General features: G+C 46.2%; 1 protein-coding gene across 2 annotated transcripts in view; it reads right to left on the reverse strand.

Moving 5' to 3' along the window:
• Positions 1-25,005, reverse strand: part of LOC142568140 (uncharacterized) — a 113,008-nt gene extending 88,003 nt beyond the window's left edge. For both annotated transcript variants that reach the window (XM_075678211.1, XM_075678210.1), the window contains exons 1-2: positions 24,947-25,005; positions 4,001-4,110 (exon numbers count right to left, since the gene is read on the reverse strand). In XM_075678211.1, coding sequence (XP_075534326.1) covers positions 4,001-4,064 — 64 coding nt within the window. In that variant the 5' untranslated portion in view covers positions 4,065-4,110; positions 24,947-25,005. The remainder of the gene's footprint in view (positions 1-4,000; positions 4,111-24,946) is intronic.
• Between the last annotated feature and the right edge of the window lie 1,274 nt (positions 25,006-26,279).

The following is a 26,279-nucleotide window of genomic DNA, read 5'->3' on the forward strand; positions in this document are numbered from 1 at the left end:
GCAAGCACACTGAAACTGCGTGTGCTCTCGGCCCAGTGGGAGTGCCCACGGGCGTGAAGTTCGCCTTGCAAAAGGGCGCGCCAATTACGTCATGAAGACGCCCGAAGATCGCGAGACCCGTCTCACCGGATTGCATGAATCCACGTCGTAGCCGCATAATCAACTTTTATCGCTTCACTTCAACCACAGCGTAAGTCGACATAGCCTTATTTACCATTCACACTTGCTTGTCCCTGTCCATTTTTTTTGACCACCATGCTTTCTGGTCATGAATAGATCTGTCTTACGCAGCACTTCGATGGGCCTTCGATGTTGTACGGCAAAGTTAAGTCATGCCTACTTTCAGGTATGCTTTTCAGTTGCTGCTTAGAGCTTGCAGATATTATTATTTTGTGTGCACGCGCTCGGGGTTACCTAAAATAAAAGGTGTTCTGCCACCTCCCTACCGTCGCTCGGAGCCGCTGATTACGATGAATTAGTAATTTAGGCCATCGCTTTTTAAGCTGAAATTCATGAATAGTTATTACCTAGTGAATTCACAAAACAACAATAGGGTATTCTCTAAAGAAGGAAACAAGCATGGTTAAAATATAGGTCTTACTTGTCACTTGCTTGCGGTTCGGCACACTGTTACCTGGCTGACACGCCGACTAAATGGGGCCGATCTAGCGCAGAGTGCAGAATGTGTTGGTGGCACACAACACAGGTGAACACTTGCGCACTGCAAGCCGCTGCTATCTTCTTCAATACACCCGATGCGCTCCGAATATAGCATTCGCACCCGAGACAGATGAAGATGAAAGTATGAACCTTCCTGAGCTGAACGATTTATGCCCGGAACCAGAGCCCTCAATAGAACAGCGGCATCGCCGTTTTCGTCACAAGCCTAGAGGCACAGTCGCCTACAAAATTTTACGGACCACGGGATCTCAGAAAAAGCCTGATATCTCCGCATGCTCACAATGGAGTTTTGTGTTCGCATTTGCAGTCGCTGTTAGTATACGCGAAAAACATAGCGATGTACGGTTTTACTGGCTAATTTTACAGGCTGCTCGGAAATTCAACGTTTTACGAGGTCCTGTGGTCCGTACACTTTTATGGTTGACTTTTGAGTAGCCGGATGCATGTGTTCCAGGCTGTTTTTCCTGGAGGGGTGGAGAGCCACTGCGTTGCTATACTTCGTCTTCATAGAATGCAAGCGCCAAATCGGACACCAGTGTTCTTTGTGTGTATTTGAACGTCTTTCAAAGTTGCGTTTATGCACGGCTTAAACTGGAGTCAGCGGAGCCTAAGTTCGATGGGTCGATTTTCTAAAGCCGTCGCATTACGATGGCTCCTTTGGACCTATATTGCTGCCTCGTTCTGCAGGTTTGCCTGTTGGTGATTTCCGAAGGTGACGTAGCAGGTCGAATTACACAGATATGCGGCACTGAGATGGAAATCAGTATTAAGTGTGTCGTCAAAGTGAATAAATTTTGATAGAAAACACATGCGTAGTGGCACTGGTTTACACGGCACGAACGATGTGTTCATATGGCTGTGCGAACCTAAACTACATTTACCAACGTTTCGAATGGTACATGGATTTGATTGTATGATCTAATGCACGATTAAACTTCGAATCTTATGTTTCCTACAAGGTGCTACATGCTGCTGTGCGTGCACTTATATCTGCGCCAAGACAATGTAATCACTCGGTAATTGTGCTATTAGCATTTTTGAAAACTTCACTAGTTAGTGTAATGTCTCTTTCTAACTATTTATCTATGTACGTATGCCAGCGCCTAACCTAATTCCCCGCATGGTTGGTAAATGGACAGTCACTGGTCTGCTGTGCTGAGGGGACCGGTTTCAGTACCAACCATCGGACCAGCTCGGTCCACTGGGTATGGGACTCTTGATGCATAGTGCCATTATATGAACCTTTTCGATGCCAACTTGGGTTTACTAAGGATTCATCATTCGGTATACGCCATTCTTCAACAGCCATTTGTCACGCCAATTTGTGTCACTAGGTATATGCCAGTGTGTATGTTCCGCTCTTCAATAACCCTACTTGCTGCAAACTTGAGTCACTGGGTATGTCACTGGGCATTTCATCCTTTCATTCAAGTGTTTATATAAAACGTATCAAATGACCAACCATAAGATAGATTGCGAATACAATTAAAGCCGCCAATCATGTCAAAAAGATAGATAGACTGGCAACCTTTAGGAGCGTGACAGAAACTGTCCAAAATATTTGTGTCTTAGGATTTCGCAAAATTCTCACGGATACGCATAATTATCACTGTGGTCAAGAAATTGTTCATAAATGCCAAACTAGTTCTGGTGAGTCCACTAGCTACAATGATTTTCATTAAAAACAATGTAAAATTTCTATCCACCCAACAGCAGCCCCGAAGTGCAAGCTCCGAAATTTTGCAGAATCCTGCTACTCTTGGTCGTGATGCATTTCCTACCTACGAGCTTGCTGCAGAACCGATTCGCAATATTGAGAGTTTGTTCGGTTCAAATCGTTCATTATTCACACTTCTAAATGCGATATTCCAGCATTCTTGTTACATCATAATGTAGAGCTACAACCCCAGAAATGTTTTTGTCATGCCTTCTGTCCACAGATCAATATGAATATTTTTTGAGCTACCATTCTTCAATTCGCAAAAATAATAATGTGGTTCCTTTGCCTTACTGTGCTACTGTCATGTGGATAAAACTTTCTTGCTTCAAAAGTAACAGTATAACTCGCATATTTTTTGTTTGAAGAGCTTCATACAGCACTTCCGCTGAGAAAAATTAACTGTAGTGGCCGCATCCGTGCAATCCTAGGAGCGTTCAGCAGGCTCTGGACAGGCTCCGTCTATATCTTTGGCTGTGCAGTAAAAGTAGTAAAGATAAGTTTAAGGAGCGTTTCACCGCAAAAAAATGTTCAAATAGATTAAATGCTAGGGGAGGTAGGATTACTTTAAATATTGCTTAGGGATTATTTTAGGAGGGGAGCTCTACTGCCGGCATACACACTCTCCACCTTTTTCTTTTTGATCACCTTGCGGTAACGATATTCTTTTCATGCCAACTCCGGTACCGAAGCCTAGGTAATGCGTGGTGGCCACGCCAAGAGCTCCACCTCTATGTTTTTTTATATCTACAACGTCTTTGGCAGCCCGAGATACTTGAAGTGATGCTCTTGTGCGTTGAGCATTGAATGAGTTAGGGAAGCGATGTCCCATAATTAGTTACGGTGCATAGTTTGCGTTATTTTTGCTACCAGGAAATGGGAGTCCCGCCGAAAGGAAGGGTGCGCTAGATTTCTTTAGGAATCGGAATATTTGTGTACCTTGGTTCACTATGACAAAATGCAGACACGATCGTTAGTGCGCAGTCCACACTGTGCCCCAGTTGCTTGCAATACCGAAATAGAAGGAAGGGCCCGTTTGAGCCTTGCCAGAATTGCAAAAAGACGAGAGCAAAGCTCACGACTTTTCTCGCTTCAGTGTCTGCATGTGAAACACACTTCTAGAAGTATATTGGCAAGAATTGTCACCCACCACACTTGCAGTGAAGGTTTTCTGGCATCTTTGGTGCTTCTCTTAGTGCACCCGTAAACGTTTTTTAACTGCCAGCACCTGCACGTGATCTGCTTAGTTCAATTACAAACTTATCTACGTGTCACATTGTGCTATTTTCCTTTTGTGAAAGCTGGTCGACCTTGATGATTAGCTTCCCTACTAGAAAGCAGTCACAAAGACAAAAATGCATATTATAGCTACGTATTTTAGTAACCTATAATATTTGCATGTAGATGTCCGATAAAGAATAGAGCCCTAAAATACCTATCAGGCGTAGCGCGGGTCGTACCCTCATAAAACCTTATGCCACATATAGGTTCTGTAGAAAGAAAAAAAAACATGTGGTACATGCACTATTGTTTTGTTTCTCAGAGGGATAAAGAATATAATGCACTAGAGCAACTCAAGTTATTTCGCAAGGCATTGCTTACATTGGTATGTGCGTGACACGAAGAATGCTATTAATATAAGCAAGACATCCAGCAACATCTTCATTTTACTGCGGATACTTCCCTTAGCAGTCCAATGTAGAAATATCAACCTGTAAGAAATTTCAACGAGCTCAAGTACAGCATACTCTGTTGTGAAGGCGGAAGTTGTATTTTGAGGCGCAGCACTGTGATCACGGCTGAAATTTGTGTCCTACCTCAATAAGTGTACAAACCACGGCTTCACATGCTGCTGCCTGAGGAATGTCTATGCCGTCGGATGTGATGCCGACCGCATCAGACATTTTTCGGGAGGAGCTGCGCGGTATAACTGAACACTTCATTGACATCTCGGAGGTGAGGCGTTTTGTGAGAAATGGCATCCTGTGTAAGTCATTTATTGTTAAGCGCCTCCATGATTTGCTTAACTGCAAGAGATTCGCTAGCATTGCGGTTCGTGCTTTCATGCTCCGCATTTCGCAGGCGTGATGGGCATTGTTCGGGGTGTCCCCACCAATATGACTCCTGAGGCCTTCTCGAATATGCTCTCCCCGGCTGGTGTTTGGATTTACAGATGCAAGAGGTCAGTAGGTGATAATCGAGTTCCAACTGAGAGCGTTATCGTCTCGTTCGCCGGTTTAACGCGCCCGTCTGAAGTGAAAGCTTGGCCGTACTTGTTCCGCGTGGAGGCCTTGACTTCTAAACGACTGCAGTGCCGAAGAACTGGAGATATGGGCACAGTGTTAACACCTGCACATCTTCAGTGAGATGCTGTAATTGTGGCGGCTCTCACTCCACCTCAGCCTGTGACGTAGATGCTCCGAGGTGTTGCTTATGCGATGGCTCTTATAGTGCTATGGATGCTACTTGCCACCAGCGAGGCCATGAAATGCAGGTGCTTGAGATCGCGGAGAAACGTCATTGTTCACGCACGGAAGCGACAGCAGTGATTAAAGAGCGTGAAGTCGGTTACGCAGTCACTGCATCCCGCCATTCCAAATCACTAGAAGCCACAGTTTCGGCAGCAGTAGCGCCAGCTTTTGACAAGGCAATGCCATTAGTCATGGAGCGATGTTTTAACATTTTTGCCGAAGGTTTAAGCGAGATTATGACTGCCGAATTCAACTGCCTCCTCCAATCGCACTTTGCTGCTGCAACCCCCAACCCTTCAGCTAGTATTATTGCCCAATATTCAAACGAAAGAAACTTTATAATCAGGCTGAAGTTGCGTCTGATACCTCCGTGTGTTCTCAACTATCAGTATGTGCGAGACCTAGCCATATATTTGGGCACATGAGGCTTGGGACCATCAGCAATAGATGTAAGAGTTGCCCACTTTCTCTCATTGATTTTCAGAACTCTAGGCCGTAAAAGGGAAAAACAGTGTTCACCATGAGCAGGATGCAACTGCGTTCTGCTGTGGAGTCATTTTATGATCGCGATAGCTTTATTACGAGTTGTTCAATGGAATTGGAACTCTGTAGCCTCCGGTTACGTTGAGCTTCTTTATCTAGTACACAAACTAATTCCAGATGGTATTCTACTTCAAGAATCGTGGCTTTCTTCGCATCAAAGATTTATTATTAATAATTTTCGAAGATTTCGTTTAGATCGCCCAGGTAGAGGCGGTGGGCTGCTAGCATTAGTCTCATCCAAAATTGTATCATAAGGTAACTGTCACTTTTGAACATGTGTGTCCAGACTGCGAAATTTTAGGAGTACATTTTTTACTGCGTGGTTGCGCAGCGTTTACAGTGGCTAATGCGCATTTCCCGAACGGAGTCAAGTTCATTGATCACCTGGGCTCGCTGTGCCGAAACAGTTCTAATGCAGTATTCCTGGCAGGAGACTTTAATTGACATCATACTTCTTGAGGACTTAAAACGGATGATTGTGAAAGGGGTTGCGGAATTATATGCATGAAAACAATTTTCAATGTTATAATTCAGGTACAATTACTTTTCTACGTCGGTGGTTCTATTCTTCCTTAGACCTGACTTTCTCTTCTGCTCACATGTGTATTTCATCTTGTAACAGCTTGACAATAAAACAAGTAGTGATGATTCACCCATTACTTTTGAAATTTTGCTTCCACGCCAGACCCTATTGTATGTCAAAGACGGCTCATTAACTATGAAACTTATAAATGTGCTATAAACGCACATTTATCAGCGCTGACCACTTAGGATGAGCGAACGAGAGCTGAGTCTTTGGTATCGGTTTTAAATTCTGCTATACAGCCCGCTGAGTTTGCGGTTATGTCTGGCATCTCGCCGTCAATCATATCTTGGTATAATGAAGCTTGCACATGTGAATATAGACGAAGAAAAGCAACGTGGAAAAGTCTCAAACATAATAATAAACCAGAGGCGCTCCAATCACCGTGGAGTGTTCGTGAAATGATTTTGCAGCATTTTTTGCAACTAATGGTCTAATTTGTACACAAGTCAATACGTAGAGATACCAGGACTCCGTAGACACCTCATTTTCAGGTTGCACACTTCCTTTTCTTGTGCTACGAACAGTTTCTTGTGCATGAACATTTTTGTGAATTGCCCACGTCGCCGACGCGCGTGTACGCCAGGTGCACCGGCTGCGTGGCGCGCACACGCGCGAGCTACTTATCGCCGATAAAGTTCTCTGCCCCAGCAACGAGCATAGATATCGAAGTGATCACCGAGATGGGCTGGCGAACAACTCGCCTTTGCCAACCGGCGAAGCTGAGTGACGACTCTTCACCCCAAACTGACTCCACCCAAACCTCAAGCACTTGTTCTCGCTCCAAGACCAGGCCACCAGTCAAAGCACATGTTCTCATGGCTGGACGCATGCTTCCGCTACCTTCCAACCAAATCAAGATTATCCTTCGCCCCAAGGGAGCCCGCAACATCGCCAAAATTGGTAGTCCTACCATGACTACTGCCGTATTCCATGCCGCACTGCTCTGCTTAGCAGAGATATTCAACAGGCCACCGTGTGCTCCAACACCCAACAAAACATTGTGGTCAGTACGCCAAGTCTGCAGAACGCCAACCGGCATGTGTGAATAAAATCAATTCAAGTCAATGGGGTCACGCACGATATTAACGCGTTTGAGACGGCCGCCGAAGAGACAACAAAGGGAGTCAACCGCGGAATCCCCATCTCCGCTACCCCCCAGCAAATCAACGCAAATATCGGCAATACCCGCAAACCCCTCGGGATAGCCTCAAAACGCATTTGATCGACAACCACCGTTGTTATTATCACCTTCAGTGGCCCCAACGTGCCATATCTGGTCCGCTACGTAGCCACCTTAATCTTATGCTAAATATACCGCAACCAAATAGAAATTTGCTATCAATGCGGCCGCTTCGGATACTGCATGGATGTCTGCCCTTTTCTCAATAACAAGATCTGCCGAGGTTGCGGAGTCAGCAACCCACTTCTCTATCACACATGTAACCCCAAATGCTCATTGTACGGCGGCCCTCCACTTACGGCGGACAAATCGTGTACTGCTCGCTGCAAGACACTGTACGTGATTCGCAAACGCATTGGGGAACGCCGATCTGCAATGCAAGCCACCGTTCAAGAAACCGACTTCCCGCCCTTGAACCCCAATCACCATTCCCGATCACGGTCTCCATTACGCTCGAGGCAACATTGTTTCCGGACCCTTTCACGTTCAAGACAGCGCCGTTCCCGATTCAGCTCTACCTCTACTCCACCAGCCAAGTCTCCTACTAACAAGGTGAGCTTCACAGAAGCCCTTACAGGCACCTCACGAGAGGGTCGCAAGACACCTACTCCCCAGCCCCCGAACACCAATGATGATGCAGAAATAGCTCACCTCAAAAAAGAAAATGCCATTATGCGCGACCTAATTCACAAGCTCTCGCAAGAGGTTCGCGATCTTAAACAATCCAAGAGACCCGCTCCTACACCACCCGCCGAAGCGTCCCCCTCCTGTAGCCACGACGCTCCACTGACACCGGCCCCGGAAAAGCGGGCCCTTCAAGAGGGAACCACGGGCCAAGTGCTCTCAGAGGTTAAGGACATGCTAGTCTCACTTCAAAGCAGGATGGACACACTCCAGAACGCAGTCGAATCCATACAACGCGCCATTCTCGCCCTGGCACAGCGCGTCACAAACATTGAAACCCACCTACAAACTCTCCCCATGCCCGCTCCCCCTGCCCACGAAACCCCGGCACTGCCCATGATGACATTCCCCAATGCCCATCATGGCCCACACTAACAGCGATACATTTATCTGGCAGTGGAACTGCCGAGGCTATCTTCGCAAACAACCAATCATCCGTCAACGCCTTCGGCCCTAACCCGGTCATCCTTATTCAGAAAACCGATATCGATTCGGTCACTCTCCCAGGTTACCAACCTTTCATCCCGTCACATGTTTCTCGCAGCCTTTCCACTTTCGTCCGCAAGAGAATCACTGCCGCTGAGCACAATTTCCGTGACCGAATAATCGAACCCCTTCTCGTTGAACCCACCAGGAAGCGTAAGGAAAGTATTTTTCTCATTAACGTGTAGAGCCATCCCTCTGCTAAAGTTCGAAGCCGTTTTCTCACCATCTTCAAGACTTCCCCCCCCCCCCATGGTTTGGGGATATGGCTACTCGACGACGCCGGCTCAAAACCTCTGGAAAGACTCCCAGGACCTCGGCCTCACTTTTATTACAGATCCAACGTTCACCACACGCCAGGGTAACTCCACTTCCCGCGATATAACCCCCGACCTGACATTTACCGAGAACGTCACCAACGCCTAACGGAGCAACACAACATGATCTCGGTAGTGACCATTCCATCATTGCCATACTTTTCCCTCGGATAGCTGCAGTTACCGCCAAACCCCGTGAGTTAACCTGGGTTGACTGGGATACAGTTCACAAGCATCGCTCCGCTGACCAGCACGTGGAACGCATAGCGGACCTTTATGCAGAAATCCGAAATCTACACTCCGGTACCAAGGCAGCCACACACACCGTTAGCACCGATGCCTCCGTCGAGCGCATGGACAGCAGACTTACCCATCTCCTCCTGGCTAAAACATCCATCCTCTCCTGCTGGAAAGGGGAACGTCTCAACAGGCGCCTACGTGCTAAAATGGCCCTCTTCAAAAAGGAAATTAAAGCCCATTGCCTCACTTTGAGCCGTGAACAGTGGACTGAGCTGTGCAATATTGCTGATGGGCAGATCCACTGTCCATCTTCTTGGAAGCTTCTCAAACACCTCCTCGATAGTCAAGCCACCCGCTCTTCCCCAAAAAATAGCCTGACTAAACTTTTCTATACTAAAACGAAGAAACCGGGCCGTGCCCAAGTCATGGACTACCACACTAACAAGTATCTTCCTGTCGGCCCAATGCAACCTCATGGCTCCTTCACCGGCGCCTCCAACCCCCCCTGGACGAAGATTTTAGTGTTGCTGAGGTCCAAGCCGCGTTGCATAAATTAAATATCCGATCTGCCCTTGGTCCCAATGGGGTCACTAACAAAGCCCTCCATAATCTGCGTGATGCCTCCGTCACCCACCTCACAGATTATATCAATGAGTGTTGGCGTGATGGTGCCATTCCCCCGGTCTGGAATACAGCAAAGGTCATCCTTATTCCCAAACCTTCCAGCCTCGATCATCTTCGCCCCATCTCCCTAACCTCATGTATGGAAAAAGTTATGGAGCATGCCTTCCTCACCCAAATTAACACCCACCTGGAAGGCAGTGCAGCGCATCTTCACTCGTTCATTGGCTTCCGGGCCCACCTGTCGACCCAAGACGACAGGCTACAATTTACGCACCATATACTAGAAGGTAGAACACGTAGTGCTCAAGATATACTCGGCCTCGACCTCGAAAAAGCCTTTGACAGCATAGCCCATTCCATCATTCTTGACTGCATCTCACGCCTTAATCTCGGTGCGCGCGCTTATGATTACGTCAGAGATTTTTTTATCTAATCGAACGGCCTTCCTTTCCGTGGGGGATCTCCGCTCCGACGCCCAGACTTCGGCTAGCGCGGGAAGCCCCCAGGGCTCCGTTACCTCCCCAATGCGTTTTAATCTCGTCATGATCGATCTTGCCAAGGAGTTTCAGCAAGCGGATGGTGTCAGCCACACCATCTACGCTGACGCTATAACCATCTGAGCCCACCAAGGCAGGGACGGCAAAATAGAAACGACACTACAATCCGCCATTGAAACAGTCGAGACCTATCTCCAAGGCACGATGCTTCGCTGCTCCCCTGGTAAGTCCAAACTCCTCCGCTACAGGCCTACTTTTCGTGGTCGCCGTTCGAAATCATCATCATCATCATCATCATCATCATCATCATCATCATCATCATCATCATCATCATCATCATCATCATCACCAGCCTGGTTACGCCCACTGCAGGGCAAAGGTCTCTCCCATACTTCTCCAACAACCCCGGTCATGTACTAATTGTGGGCATGTCGTCCCTGCAAACTTCTTAATCTCATCCGCCCAACTAACCTTCTGCCACTCCCTGCTATGCTTCCCTTCCCTTGGAAGCCAGTCCCGTAATCCTTAATGACCTTCGGTTATCTTCCCTCCTCATTACATGTGATGCCCATGCCCCCCATTTCTTTTTCTTGATTTCAACTAAGATGTCATTAATTCGCGTTTGTTCTCTCACCCAATCAGCTCTTTTCTTATCACTTAACGTTACACCTATCATTCTTCTTTCCATAGCTCGTTGCATCGTCCTCAGTTTCAGTAGAACCCTTTTCGTAAGCCTCCAGGTTTCTGCCCCCTAGGTGAGTGCTGGTAAGACAGGTATTATACACTTTTCTCTTCAGGGATAATGGCAACCTGCGGTTCATCATCTGAGAATGCCTGCCAAACGTACCCGAGCCCATTCTTATTCTTCTGATTATTTCCGTCTCATGATCCGGATCCGCCGTCACTACCTGCCCTAAGTAGATGTATTCCCTTACCACTTCCAGTGTTTCGCTACCTAATGTAAATTGCTGTTCTGTTCCGAGACTGTTAAACATTACTTTAGTTTTCTGCAGATTATTTTTAGATCCACTCTTCTGCTTTGGCTCTCCAGGTCTGTGAGCATGCATTGCAATTGGTCCCCTGACTTACTAAGCAAGGCAATATCATCAGCGAATCGAAAGTTACTAAGGTATTCTCCATTAACTTTTATCCCCGATTCTTCCCAATCCAGGTCTCTGAATACCTCCTGTAAACACGCTGTGAATAGAATTGGAGAGATCGTATCAGCCTGCCTGACGCCTTTGTTTATTGCGATTTTGTTGCTTTCTTTATGGAGGACTACGGTGGCTGTAGATCCGCTACAGATATCTTTCGGTATTTTGACATACGGCTCGTCTACACCCTGATTCCGTAATGCCTCGATGACTGCTGAGGTTTCGAAAGAATCAAACACTTTCTCGTAATCAATGAAAGCTATATTTAAGGGTTGGTTATATTCCGCACATTACTCTATCACCTGATTGATAGTGTGAATATGGTCTATTGTGGAGTAGCCTTTACGGAATCCTGCCTGGTCCTTTGGTGAACAGAAGTCTAAGGTGTTCCTGATTCTATTTGCGATTACCTTCGCAAATAGTTTGTACGCAACTGACAGTAAGCTGATCGGTCTATAAATTTCAAGTCTTTGGCGTCCCCTTTCTTATGGATTAGGATGAGGTTAGCGTTCTTCCAAGATTCGGTACGCTCGAGGTCATGAGGCATTGCATATACAGGGTGGCCAGTTTCTCTAGAAAAATCTGCCCACGATCTTTCAACAAATCTGTTGTTACCTTATCCTCCCCAGCTGCCTTCCCCCTTTGCATATCTCCAAAGGCTTTCTGTGCTTTTTCCGGTGTTAACTCTGGGATTTCGAATTCCTCTAGACTAGTTTCTATTCCATTATCGTCGTGGATGCCACTGGTACTGTAAAATCTCTATAGAACTCTTCAGCCACTTGAACTATCACATACATATTAGTCATGATATTGCCGGCTTTGTCTCTTAACGCGTACATCTGATTCTTGCCAATTTCTAGTTTGTTCTTCACTGCTTTTAGTCTTCCTCCGTTCCTGAGAGCATGTTCAATTTCATCCATATTATACTTCCTTATGTCAGCTGTCTTACGCTTGTTGATTAACTTCGGAAGTTCTGCCAGGTCTATTCTAGCTGTAGGGTTAGAGGCTTTCATACATTGGCGTTTCTTGATCAGATCGTTCGTCTCCTGCGATAGTTTACTGGTTTCCTGCCTAACGGTGTTACCACCGACTTCCATTGCACACTCCTTAATGATGCCCACAAAATTGTCGTTCATTGCTTCAACACTAAGGTCCTCTTCCTCAGTTAAAGCCGAATACCTGTTCTGTAGCTTGATCTGGAATTCCTCTATTTTCCCTCTTACCGCTATCTCATTCATCGGCTTCTTATGTACCAGTTTCTTCGATTCCCTCCTCAGGTCTAGGCTAATTCGAGTTCTTACCATCCTCTGGTCACTGCAGCGCACCTTGCCAAGCATGTCCACATCTTGTATGGTGCCAGGGTTAGCGCAGAGTATGAAGTCTATTTCATTTCTAGTCTCGCCATTAGGGCTCCTCCACGTCCACTTTCGGCTATCCCGCTTGCGGAAGAAGGTATTCATTATCCGCATATTGTTCTGTTCCGCAAACTCTACTAATAACTCTCCCCTGCCATTCCTAGTGCCCATGCCCTATTTTGCAACTGCGTTGTCTCCAGCCTGCTTCTTGTCTACTTTGGCATTAAAGTCGCCCATTAGTATTGTGTATTTTGTTTTCACTCTACCCATTGCCGATTCCACGTCTTCATAGAAGCTTTCGGCTTCCTGGTCATCATGACCGGATGTAGAGGCGTACACCTGTACAACCTTCATTTTGTACCTCTTAATAAGTTTCACAACACGACCTGTGAAAGCTTCGTCTGAAATACCCCACCGCTAAACGCCATTACCTAGACATTGCGCTTTATCTTACGGATGGCAGCCCCATACCCTTCGTCCCCAACATCAGTGTGTTCGGCATGGTCATAGAGGCGATTGGAGCGAATGGCATGGCCCTCGCAAAAATCAAGATGAATACAGCCAACACCATGAGATTTTTAAAGCGGATCTACAACCACCGTGAGGGTATGAAAGAGAAGAATCTCCTCTGATTAAACGAGTCATTCGTAATTTGCCGCGTCACTTACGTTGCTGCGTATCTAAACTGGTAAAAGGCTGAACCAACCGAGCTCACCATCCTCCTACGCAGTGTCTATAAACAAGCCCTCGCACTCCCTTGTTGTACAAGCACTGACCTCCTCTTTCAACTAGGCGTTCATAACAAACAAGACGAGCTCATGGAGGCCCAGCGCCGCTCTCAGCTGGAGAGACTCGCTCTCACACCGACGGGCCACCACATTCTCACCTCGCTGGGTATCACCTACCGCCATCAACACGGCCACAAACACCAGATCCCCTCTTCCATAAGAGCCTGGATTCGCGCAGACCCTATGCCCTGAAACGTGCACCCTGAATACAGCCGCACACGTCGCAAAGCACGTACCACTGCTCTCACTAAATCCTTTGCTCACGACGATTGTGTGAGTTTCGTCGACACCGCCAAATATCACCCTGGTACCCGCTTTGCAGCCGTCACCCCCGGTGAAGGCTCTCTCCACCATGCTATCAGCCTAGTGACCTCACACGCTGAGGAAGCTGAAGAAGTGGCCATCGCGCTAGCCACACTAGACCTAACATGCCATACCACTCTGACTCCCGCTCCACCGTTATCAACTATGTCAACGGCCGTATTTCACACCAAGCCTTGCGCATCTTGCAACAGCAACCCCGCTGCACTAACCAACAAGTTACACTAGTCTGGTTCCCAGCTCATGTAGGCACCGTCCACCCGCGCTTTCCCAACTTCAACGAGGTTACCGACTCCCTGGCGCAAAGCCTTGTTAACCGCGCGGGAGATGGGGAGGCAGGCCCCACCGGTAGGGATCGCCTGACATGCTACAATGTTCTTGAGAAGTCCTTCTACTTAGAGTGTAGAACCTTCCCCGGCCCACACAAAAAACTATCCCGAGCGCAGGCTACAACTTTCCGCCTGCTACAAACCAATACTTAACCTTCGTTACAACGTTATAACAAGATCTACCCAGACATTTACCCCAATCCGCCAGACATTTACCCCAATCTGCAAGACACAGCAAGCCACACTTTCACACATGCTTTGGGACTGTACGCAATACCCCGACACTAACCCCACAACCCTCTCGTCGCGATGGCACGCTGCCCTGCGTAACTCAAGCCTTGGCGACCAACTCTGGGTGACCCAGCAAGTCTGCGAGGCAGCGAATAGGCAACACATTGACGTCCCCACGTGGGAGGCCTAGGCCCAGCCACCCCCTCTTGCTGGTTTCAATAAAGTTTATTTAGTCAGTCAATAATTCACCGAAGAATTGGAGGAACTATAGATTCAATACACCTGTGTTCAAAATAACTGTGGCGACAGCTAAAAGATGAACAAAAAAATGCGCTACATTCAACTTCGTAGAGACCAGAAAGAAGACCGGCACTTTTTAGGTTTTTACGAAACAAAAAGTCTGTTTAACAGTCCGTACGGTTCCAAACTGCTATTCTATCCCCCAAAGAAGCGGCGGATTTACTAAATGAGATCTCGAAAGGGCTTGAAGCACGCTTCTCTTCACAGTGTCCCAGATCTACAAGGTTTTATAGTTCGGCATCTGAGTTTGTAAAAGTTTCCATCTGAAAATTTTCCTAAGTCATCTTAACTACACATGAATCGGCCCCTGGAAGAAACGGTATCAAAACTGCTGATTAAATTATTGTTTAACCTTTTCCGAAAGGAACACTTGGATATAGTTACCTGTTCAATGCAATATACATGAATCCCGACCTCTTGGAAAATTGCAAAAATCGTGCTATTACTTAAAAATAAAACCTCAGGTATCACTTGGACAACATTCGGCCAATTTCCCCTACTTGGAATGTAGTCAACATTGTAATAAAAGTAATCCATGCAACTAGAGCTCAATGGCTTCGCTTCTTCTCAGGGAATTCTATGCTGCAGAGAAATAGGATTTAGGCCTCAATGTTCCATATGGTCAGCTCACGTTGATTTAGAAAGCCGCATTCGACTCGCAGGACAATCAGATGTATCAGTATTGATAACTTTAGATATTGCGAAAGCACATATGACACTGTCGAACATGGAATTTTAATTTATGGATTAGTAGGATGTGCTATTCCACACTATTTAGTAGACTTGATGCAAGAGTTCCTTTTGGGTAGAGTATTTTTCTGTTAAGTATGGTGTGACGGTAAGCTAAACTGGCAGCAACGAATGGAATCAAATGCTGGAAAAGGGGGACGTGCAATGGCATTGTTGCGCTGGTTCAGTAATAAAAACAAAGGGATGCATAGAGCTACGTTGCTTATCCTTCGTAAACTTTTCGTACGCCCCATTCTCCACTTGGGCTGTGTTCTTTTTTAAGCACGTGCAGCATACAAACTATGATTTTTAAATATACTAGAAAGGCAGGCTCTACGCCATTGCCTTGGGCTGCGAAGATTTTTAGCTAACAATGTAACTTATTTGGAGTCTGAAACTATCCCACTTGAATCCAGGTTTAAGCAACTTACTGTCCTGACCTTCCTGGAGCTTTATGGTGCATCCTTTTTCCATTTGCAACCCGCTTTCATCAATCCTCTGGAATCATTTTTCATAACACGTTGGCGGCGTTACCAGCATGGCTGTTGGTAAGGATTATTATTGCAAGGGTTATTATTTATGGATATTTTTGTTCAGGGGCTGTTATCGAAACTTCAAGGTCATCTGCCGAAGCTGCTTTCTGCAAAATCTAATTTCTTAAAGCTAAAACTGATCTTTGGTGATATTTTTCCAAAACACGAAAAACTTCTTCCGGCGCGCATACTTGAAGGTCTTCTTCAAGATCATCTTATACATTTCCGTCTCACTTAATAATTTCAACGGAGGCATCATAAAATTAAGAGAAGGCCGGTCTTTCCACCTTTTCTCTTCAGCTTAACTGGCATTTTGCTTTCCGTCTCGCCTGTTACACTCCAATATTTCTTGCTGGATTCCGGGCGATAATTCTGGCCACACGAAAATTGGGTAGACAGCTATCGAAGCTAATAGTGGTTACAGACGCGCATTCGGTCTGTAAAGATTTACCTTTCACTAATTGTTCACACTTCTTGAGTATATTTCTGACTCTGGTCCCAGACAATTTTCCTGAAGTCCACTTCGTCTGGGTCCCCGGACATAGTGGAGCCTTTTTAAATGGATCAGCTGACTCGTTCGCCTCGTCATCGCTAATGGTCCGGTCTTAAATGTTCTTCCTGATATTTTTTTATAACAGGAGCCAGATTCAGACGCCTTTTATTGTGGACTTGTCATAAATCATCCATACTCTCCTTACGTGATTTTCAACATCTAAAATTTCAGTGGAACACGAGCAAATGCCTTTCATGCCATTGCGCGGTGACGTTAGCAAGTTTCCGCTGTCGAGTTCCCCGCCTAAATTTCTACCTTCATAGATCTGGTCTATGCATAACTAACCACCGTTCTTTTTGTAATGAACCAGATACTATTGCGCATCTCTTCCTTTCTTACCGCCGCTTCTCCTCCTTTCGCAAAATGCTCCTCGTTTTTCAAACTAAAAACTAGGTCTAGCACTTACAACACCAAACATTTTGTCTTTTGGTGCCTGTTAATTAGGCACAAGCCATGGTTTGATTATTAATGCTCTGCGCAACTTTATTGAAGCATCCGGAAAGTTACGCTGCTAAGGCGCCGACTGTTCGACATTTCATTTTATTGTTATGATTTTTCTTTAGCTCCTGGCTAATTTCTTTTTTATTTAGTTGATGTATAAGTACTCACAAGATGAGTGTTATCAGCTAATTGCCAAATGATTCGTTATAAATGACTGCCTTTAACTCTCTTCGTATGTTGTTGGGTGTTCGTCCAATTATATACACTCTGGCCAATCTCCCTTGTGCGTACGAACCATGTTTTCAAACCACAACAACAGTTTTCCTCATTTACGGGGGTACGTTTACGGGGGTATGAGCCATTGCTTAAGGGCATATGAGACTGAAAGGTTATGACTCTACACGCGAACGACATACAGATCACGTACATGCACGAGTGGTCGCTTGGAGGACTGGACATCGTAATGTCCTGCGATGTGCGACAACTGCCTTCGGTTCGTGCTAACGACGTCTTTAAGCATGCACACGGTGGCAAGGTAGTTAGCCCAGATGTGAAATGGCATCATCTTTATTCTTCCCGTTGCGGCAGGTTGTGCGTTAGAAGGATGCCGCGTTCTCCGCAATCCTCGCGAAAATTTAGGGCTGGAGGGCCCTTGAATCGGAAGAAGTGCTCGTCATCGAGAGTCGGTTCGTTAGCGCCGTAGAGCCTTAGTTCTTACGCCCTACGCTGTGCGACACTTCTACTCCAGTAAGGACGTCGATGCGTTTAAGACCGATATTGCCCTACAGGGTGTAAGAGACGTACACGAGACTAGAGCAGTTGATCTGTACCTTAGATACACGTCCGACTGCCATAACGAATGGGTTTGCGCACAGGCCGAGGTGGCCGGTAATACGCATGTCGAAGTGGGCATTACTGCTCGCTGCGGACAAGCCCTACATCGTCACACCCAACGTGAAGGAGGGACTAGTGAACGGTGGCATAGGCGTACATCGATAGATCGAATGACGGAAGATGACGCGCGCGGTGCAGTATGCCATTCGGGTGAAATTTGATATGCCACATAATAGTTATCTCACTCAGATCAAGGCCAAACCTCTCGCGCATGGTTCTCGGAGACGGCAGATCAAGAATAGGGCCGATTGGGTGCCCATCGATTTGCATATCTTCACCCACACCCTGGATAGAAACACTGGACTGAGTTACCGACGAAGGCAGTTTCCGGTGGTTTAAGCTAGTGTGGTCAGCGTACAGAATGGGGGATGGAATCGTTGTCGCCACTGCATGTGTTAATCCTGGAACATGAAAGAGGGACCTTGAAGAACTTATGAGTGCCACATTTGAGTGGATCGTCTCGATGGACTCTATGTCATCGTCATTGTGGGTGACTTCAACGTCGACATATTTCGTCCCGACGAATAGTGGTTCTTGGCGTTTCTCTTGGGAAGACTCGGCCTTCAATGTTACACCAAGACCAACGTCTCCGCGACGCGCTGTTGGTCGTGCATGGACCAAATGTTTGCTAAGACCTCCAGTGTATTCACAGTGCCCATGGCCACCTATCATGGCGACCGTAAAGCAGTATTATTGTGGCCACGAGATAAACGTTAATGCAAATACACATAAAAATGCATGCTTGTGCAATAATATTTTGTTTTATTTTATTTTATAGGTACATACAGCTAGCCTTTTCATGCAACGTTACATTGTGGAATGGCTGTGAATTTCTTATTTTACAACAATTCTTCTTGGGCAACCACTTATTTAGTATTATTGTGAAGCTCTTTTCCATAATACCACCAGTCCCTCTTTTAAAGCTTCCTTGCAACTTGCTTCTAATGATGCTGAGACTGTATTTGATCAGGTTTTGATTACTACTAGATGCGCACAGCCGACACAAGAGCGCCTTCTTCGTCTTCCTCTTCACCACACTAATAACGTTGTTTTTAGCATTGATTCTTCGCCCTATGATGAGCTGCTCCATCTTTCTTTTTGGCTAGTTAGTACAAGCGAAGTACAAGATCGGGCATGCCGAAATAAATATTCCTGCTCTGAATACACCTATGCATCCTGGGGTTGAGTATTCGATGCTAGATACTTGCTATTCATATTTGATTCATATACAAGAAATGTATTGTTCACCCTATTCAATTTAGTTTTAGTGAACGTGTAAGGTATGGAAACTATCGACTTCATGCAGGTGTATAGAGCAAAGAGTGACCAGTTCGATTTGTCGCATCTGTATTCGTTTACAGCATGATCTGACGGCGAAAGTTCGTTTTACAGCGAAGCTGTATATGGCTTTGGTTCCATGCATTTTTGTTCTCCGTGAACAAAAATTATGAACAATGGCTCAGACCCTCGTAAGCATTCATGCTCCCGTAAGCAAGAAAAAATGCAATGACTGATAGCCCCGTAAGGCAGACGCTACAAGTACTCAGCAAAGTGAAGCGAAAAGTGCCTAAATTCTTTCTAGAAACGCATAAAACATACAGAAGAGCATGTAGAAAACTGTCATCATGAATGGCTCATACTCTCGTTATCAATGCCTCATACCCCGGTAAGAAGCAAAAAATGCAATGACGCACAGTCCTGTAAGGTTCATGGCTACTCACTTCGCGTGAAGTAGCTGTGATGACACTTCCCTGTTGTCGATGTCGGTGATTTTATGTGCATGTGTCGGTACGAAAAAGGGAGCGGCTGGCACGTTCTAGGTTGCAGACATATCCCTTGCTATGCCACACCGATGCGACCCAATCGGCCAGCCAGCGGCGTACGTGCATCGGTTTGATGCTATGAAAGAATGGGATTGCAGCTGCGAGGGAGACAATGACCTCCGATGAAGACAATAAATGAGTGTGCGTACCTTTAGTCACGACGACCACCCATCAAGACAATAAATCCAAATTATGTGTCACCTCTGTGTCATTTGCTAAACAACTTCGCTGGTCAACCACCTTCAAAAAGTGGAATGACTCACGTTGTTTTTTAAGTTGTGCCAGTATTCATAACAACTTCTTGCGCTGGAACTGCTTGCAAGAGAAAATTGCAGCTGGTCCTCATGCCTAACATAATAATATCGACGTGAGCATCCAAACAATCAAATATCGGCGTGCGCACTTTCTGGTAAACGCGTGCTAGCTAATGCGTGTCGCACAAGGATCAAGTGGACGTACCGAGCTTGTGTTGAAACGTCGCTTCCAAAAATGTATGCACTACAGAACAGGTGTTACGACAATAACAAGAATGTCTTGCAAGAAAGCAATGTGCTTCCTTATAAGCGCATGCCATACTCCACGCTTTTTATTTGTGCCACCAACGTCCCGAAGATTTTTGACGGACCAACAGCAATGCTGCCTTGTTCGTTAAAGAAATAGACGATTAGCGCAGACGGCCTGGCGTTTTACCGGATGGGCGGATGCTTAAACGTTAGCAGCCTGCACGGTGCAGCCACCTAGTTGCGCGAAGCACAACCGGACAAAGCAAATATAGCAGTAACTAAGTGTATTGAAAGTTACACCTGAAGCGGAGTAGTATACACTTGCTTACTGCGATATCATCGCTGTGTTTGTCTTATTGAGCTTTGCGCTACTACATGGCTGCACCGCGCAGGCCATTCGCATTTGCGCATTCGCTCATCCGGTGAAACGCCCAGTCCGCTTGCGTTTGCTCGAATACCGGACGCACTAAAACACTATCACATGGCCACAGCCACCGCAGACAGCTGCGCGCATCGCGCCGGGCAGGGAACACAGGGAGTAGAACCGGCCTGAGCGGAAGCGGCGCTGCCACATGTGCGAGCGCTGGAGCCGCCAGATGAACAGACTGCACGGAACTGGCAGCCCCGCATGTGTGGAATGCGGCGAAGAAGAGACTCTTGAGCACCTCCTGTTGCATTGCCCATCCTTTGATGTTGAGCGCACTGCGCTTTGTGCCTCGTATCGTCGCGTGGGTCTGCCTTACGACACGGAGGGAGCCCTTCTGTTTCCCGCAGCGCACGCCTCTATCGTCAAAAGAGTGCTTGCTGCCCTCCTTGACTTTTGCTGCGAAACGCAGCTGAGAGCGCGGCTATAAGCCCCGCATCGCTCCTTCTTCAACCTTGTCCCCCCTTTTTTTTGCCGCTTTCTTTCCTTCTCTTCCTGATCCTTTTCTCCCCACTCCCCTTACCCTGTGCAGTGCTGTTGAGGTGTCCTCCTTTAGAGACAGTTACGGCACTGCACTTCTCTCTTCCTTTCTTCTAAAAATCACTACACACACACAGCCGCCAGATGAGTGCACGAGTGTAATAGCAAGTCCTCACCATTTTCTGGGGTTGCTTTGCTAACGTTGCAATTTCTTTCACTTCACGTGGCCCTGCATTGCGTCGAATTGTCTACTTGAGACAGCCAACAGCTTGGTTTACGTTTTGCGGTTGCAATGGTTTTGCATTTGTCTGCTGTAATCAGGATCAATTATTTGCGAATTATAAAATTAAGCTTAGCACATACGGACAGCGCTGGTGCTTGTCGGTCGTCCGTGTTGGTTCTTGCTCTGGTAAAGTCAATTCAACAATGAATCAATTAGTTTTGAAGGTCGCCCTGCGCAGAACTGTATCATCATAATCATCATCATTATCATCGTCGTATTTTATGCCCACTGCAGGACGAAGGCCTCTCCCGGCGACCTCCAATTACCCCTGTATCATACCTATCATATCATATCATATCATAACTGTATCTTAAAACGCACAAAATTTGGAAGCCATAGGTTACCGTCCACATTGGTGTCTTTGATCCCACGCTCAAAAGGTAAACGCGAACTGAATAAGTAACTTCTGACAGATGATTTTTGCATGATTAGTACAAAGAGGCGAACAAATAAATTGCAATAGGAATTATTGTAGCGTTCTAATCAGCCCTACATTTTCGCTTGTATCAGCCAGAACCTGTGTATGTATTGTTTCTCCCACGTGGTTGAATTTAGTGGTTACTCCTATATGACAGTCACTGACAGCGAAAAGAGCAATATTTTGGAAACAATCATATGGCGGCCTCAGCGGTCATCAAAGTTGTGCCTGTTGGGCACAAAGTACAACACATCGATAGCGACAGCGAAGCGCAGCGCTGCGCTTGAACTCCTCGGACAACGTCGTAAATATGGGCACGTGCGAAGTGTTGACCCAGCCTAGGACGAAAAGCTGCTGAGCCTGGGCACAAGGAAGAGCCTTGTGCCACCTACCAGGGGTCTCGCAACGCTGGCGTGATTCGTGCCGTCAGTGGCCCTGCAGGCGTCGCTGACGGCACGACCATCGAGGCGCTGCAGGCGTCGCGCCTCGATGGTTGGCAAGATGACACCGAAGCGAAACTATCAGCATCAGTCGGCGCCGATGCAAGTATTAGATAACGTTAGATGGAGCTATATTGCTCAGGCGTGAACATAAACAAAACAACCCAGCAGAAAGAACATGTACTCGGAGGGTGCGGAAACAGGACGAGGTGTGCGTGCGAACAACGATCATGCCATGAGCAACAGGCAGAAAGCTGCGTTTTTGGTCAGCCTGAAGGAATTGACGTAGTATTGTAGCATTGCCAGTGCGTTCAGATCATTTTATCGACTTTGCGGCCAAAGGTCCTCGGCGTCTCCGGAGAACTTCTATCTCTCCTTGGCATCGATGGCCGCGATGGTGCCGATGGCAGAAATGCACATTTAGCACCCGTATTATTCCTATCACCCAACAAAAAACTAATGCTCAAACTCTCACTGAGGAGAAACCGTGCAGTCGCGGTTAGTATGGTGAGTCGTCAAAGGCAATTGCGCATTTCTACGCCACATCCAAGACAGTCTCCTATCGCTGCATCTATAATAAGACAATATATTCGAGACTGTCATTTTTTAATTTTATATGAGAGCCACCGTATCATGTCAAAGAACAATACAGACTAAGTCTAGTCCATTCGGGAGCTTTATATAAAGGAATGTATGGCCGAAGTGTTTTGGTGAATAAATTATTTTTGTAAGTTATCAAAACGTGTTTAAATTTTTTCGGGGGCCCAAGCTTTCAAGCTTCCAGAAAGATGCAGCAGGCCAAACAAATTACAATCTATGTACAGCAAAGCTCTGATTGAGCGCATAAAGACTCGAAACACGACTGCACTCACGCACGCACTCTCTCTCTCGCTCTCTGTTTCCTACACACACACACACGCACACACACACATACACACAAATTATTCCGAACATTTCATTAAGCAGAGTTGCTGACTAATACCAAGTAGGACGAATACATTGACGGCATCAAAGTTTCAAAGGCAGCATGCGCATACTTATGTTGCTTATGTAGCGAAGTGTTTTCTCGCTCATTACCGTGAAGCCGCGGATCCGCACAGGCGAGCATTCAGCTTCTTTTGTTTTGCGTTCCCCTGAATGGCCGGCGCCACCGCTGCCACGGATTGATGGATGATGGATGGATACATCCATCATTGATTGAGGATACATCCATCATCATACATTGAGCGTCCCCTTTAAAACCGGCTTGTGGGTTGCACCACCATACCCTTGTTCTGATTTTGTTTAACATTGTACCCATATTTTTGAGAATAGACACAAACACGAAGAATTGCAAGCGTGAAACGCTTGGAACTCTTACAGGGAAATATGCTGTTGTACGCCTCCGTAATTTGTTGTCTCCATACTTTTCTGCCGCAAAACCTCCAATCGCATCTTACTAATCTCAATTCTAGACATGTTTCCTGTCCCTCTGCTCCCGCTGAACCCCAGGGCTTCAAGGAGGGCAGAGGAGCCTAAACGGGATGCTGGGTAGATACCTTAAAATTCTAATAAGACATGTTCCATCGTTTACATAGCTTTATCGCAGCAAGCACATGCGCCTTGGTCCTTGGTGTACCTCGCTTGATACCTCCGCGTTCTAAGGCATCATGATCTCGCTTCGAAAAGTAATCAGCTTCCCTTTGAGTTATGATAAATTGCTTCTTTCTTGATTCCCTTTTTTCTCTTAAGTAGATACTCAAAGAAGGTTTCTTTTTCATTGCCCCCACCCATGAGATTGTCTCAGGATGGATGGACGGATGTTATGAGCGTCGCCTTTAGAACGGGGTGATGGGTGGCGCTGCCAAGCTCCTGCTATTATACTGCCTAATGCCCTACCCAAGTTAAAAAAGAAAAAAAAGAAAATAAAACCATTATGAACTCCCACAACCACATTTTCTAGCCCCTATTGGGAACTTCCCATTTGTACGTCTCACTTCTTTGTCGTTTCCATACTTTTCTTCCACCAATCTTCCAATCACCTCTAACTAATCGCTATTGCGGATAATCTTATTTTCCCCCTGCTCTCGCTGAACCCAAGGGCCTCAAGGAGGCCAGTTGTGCCCAAATCGACCGCTGGGCAGATGTCTTCACATTCTAATAAAACATGACACATCTCTTCCCTGGCTTTACCGCAGCAAGCAAATGCTTCTTCTTCATTATTATATCTCACTTTATAGGTGCGTGTTCTAAGGCATCCTGATCTCGCTTTGAAAGGTAATGAGCTTCTTTTTGAGTTATCGTAAATTGTTCCTTTCCTGATTTCGTTCTTTTCCTCTGAAGTAGTTACTCATGGCAGGTTTTCTTTCCTGTGCCGCCACCCATGAGATTATTTCAGCCGCTCTGACTTTCCGTTTGACGTTGTTCTTTTTTCCCGTGTTGCCCAACCTACAGGCCGCATACTTGCTGGTAAGCTTTCTAGTTCTTTTCCTCCACTGTGACTCAATCTTTTTCCTGTAAGGATACCTCAAGACTCTGCCAGCCCATTTACTTTCTTCCACATTACTCAGTCGTTCTTCATAATCAATTTTACTGCGATCTTCCCTCACTTCAGAACTAGTCCAGCTCATATCACCCAGCACAGCTTCATTTGTAGTCTTCCCGTCAGCGCCCAATGCGAAGCGAGCCACTGATCTTTGGTTCCCAATGAGTCCTGATAGTACCCCTGATTTCAAGCAAACAAGGATTTCAGGAGCCGCGAAGGCGAGCGCCATCTGGTGGTGCTTCAAGAAACCCCGCACTGCGCATGGTGTACGTTTTGTGCTGTGATTAGTTCGCGTTTTCGGAGGGGGGGGGGGCAGCCAGCCCGCAGCTGCAATCACGAAACCTCGCCTTTAGACCCTTCGCTTTGAAAACATAAAAATGTAACAGAAATATCTACTCACCAATGCCGACAGAAAACTATCAGCGATCAATGCAGGTGCAGTCGTCCTTCTTCTGTGACGGTTAGACTTGTCTAGGCTCGCTTATATTGCACCTTACCAAACATAACGTCTGTATTTTGTTACTTGTTTTTTTAAATCTCAAATCTGTTATTTTTCTGGGTCTCCTATGCATGTCTAAAAAGTTCGCGGGCGTTTCTTGGCCTCCACATGAATTAATTATTCGTGGAAAAACAATGGTTAACATTTTAAAGTACACCTACTCACAAAGTCTGCATGACGCACGCAGCAAGTGATACTATGCACAACATTCCTGAACAATAACCTTTAACATCTACAGAGTTCAGCTCAAGTGGAAGAGTCAGAAGTAAAATATCATATATCTGTGGTTCGCTGTGAAGCGCGTTCAGGGTAAATGTCACAGTGGTACGTCGTAAAAAAAGACACACCGAAATGGCTATACAGAGGTGTTCTAAAGGCCCATGTATATGTAGCACTAAAATAATTGAGAACGCACAAAGTTTGTTTATAATGATCGCAGTCTTTTCAAACATCATGAAGCTGCTCTCAGTCAATGGGTCAACTGTTCTATAGCAGTTTTCCTGGTGCAAGCAGCGCCCTCCCATATATCTAAAGGAAGCCACCATTAAGTATCAATACCACGTAACATAAAGTCCGTACAACATTTGCACAACTTGTCGCCAGAGTTCGAGTAAATCGTGACGTGATTAGACGTGTTCCAATCAGCAGTCACATCTAGCTACTTGTTTTTCAAGGCCTAACGGGAAAAACACCGAGGAGGTCTCCTCCAACGCGAAATAAAGCAGTTCCGTGGGCATGTCCAATGACAAAGTCACCAGCAGGCTGCAGCGGGGCCGTTTTGGAACTTGCATATGGTTCGCAGATGCCGAGTAACCACGGAAAGGTCACGCAAGGTCTACCTAAAGGTAACCACTCTGCACTGGCTAGTATGTGTGACTTGTATGCATTTTGCATTACAGTGGATGCATCGTGAAGTTTGGTGACATAGTCTGGTGTGAGTGCGATAAGCGCGACAATTAGAAGATTAGGGCCACCATCCCGTTCCGCTATATTTCAATATGGTTCTCATGTCAAAATACCAACTAGCCCAGCATTCAGCTGTTTGAAAATTGTGCTTGTATACAATATCAACCTCAAGCACAAATTTGTGGGACGATGTGTGATTAAGAAGTGACTACAGGTAGGCGATAATTTTTGCAACGAAGGGCTCACTGATGTGTATCAATTTGAACTGAAATAGATAAAGTGGGTGGTGTCCTCATATGCGTTCTCACAGTCACTATAGGATAATGGG

This window comes from Dermacentor variabilis, unplaced genomic scaffold, assembly GCF_050947875.1.
Source record: "Dermacentor variabilis isolate Ectoservices unplaced genomic scaffold, ASM5094787v1 scaffold_17, whole genome shotgun sequence".
NCBI classification, from domain to species: domain Eukaryota; kingdom Metazoa; phylum Arthropoda; class Arachnida; order Ixodida; family Ixodidae; genus Dermacentor; species Dermacentor variabilis.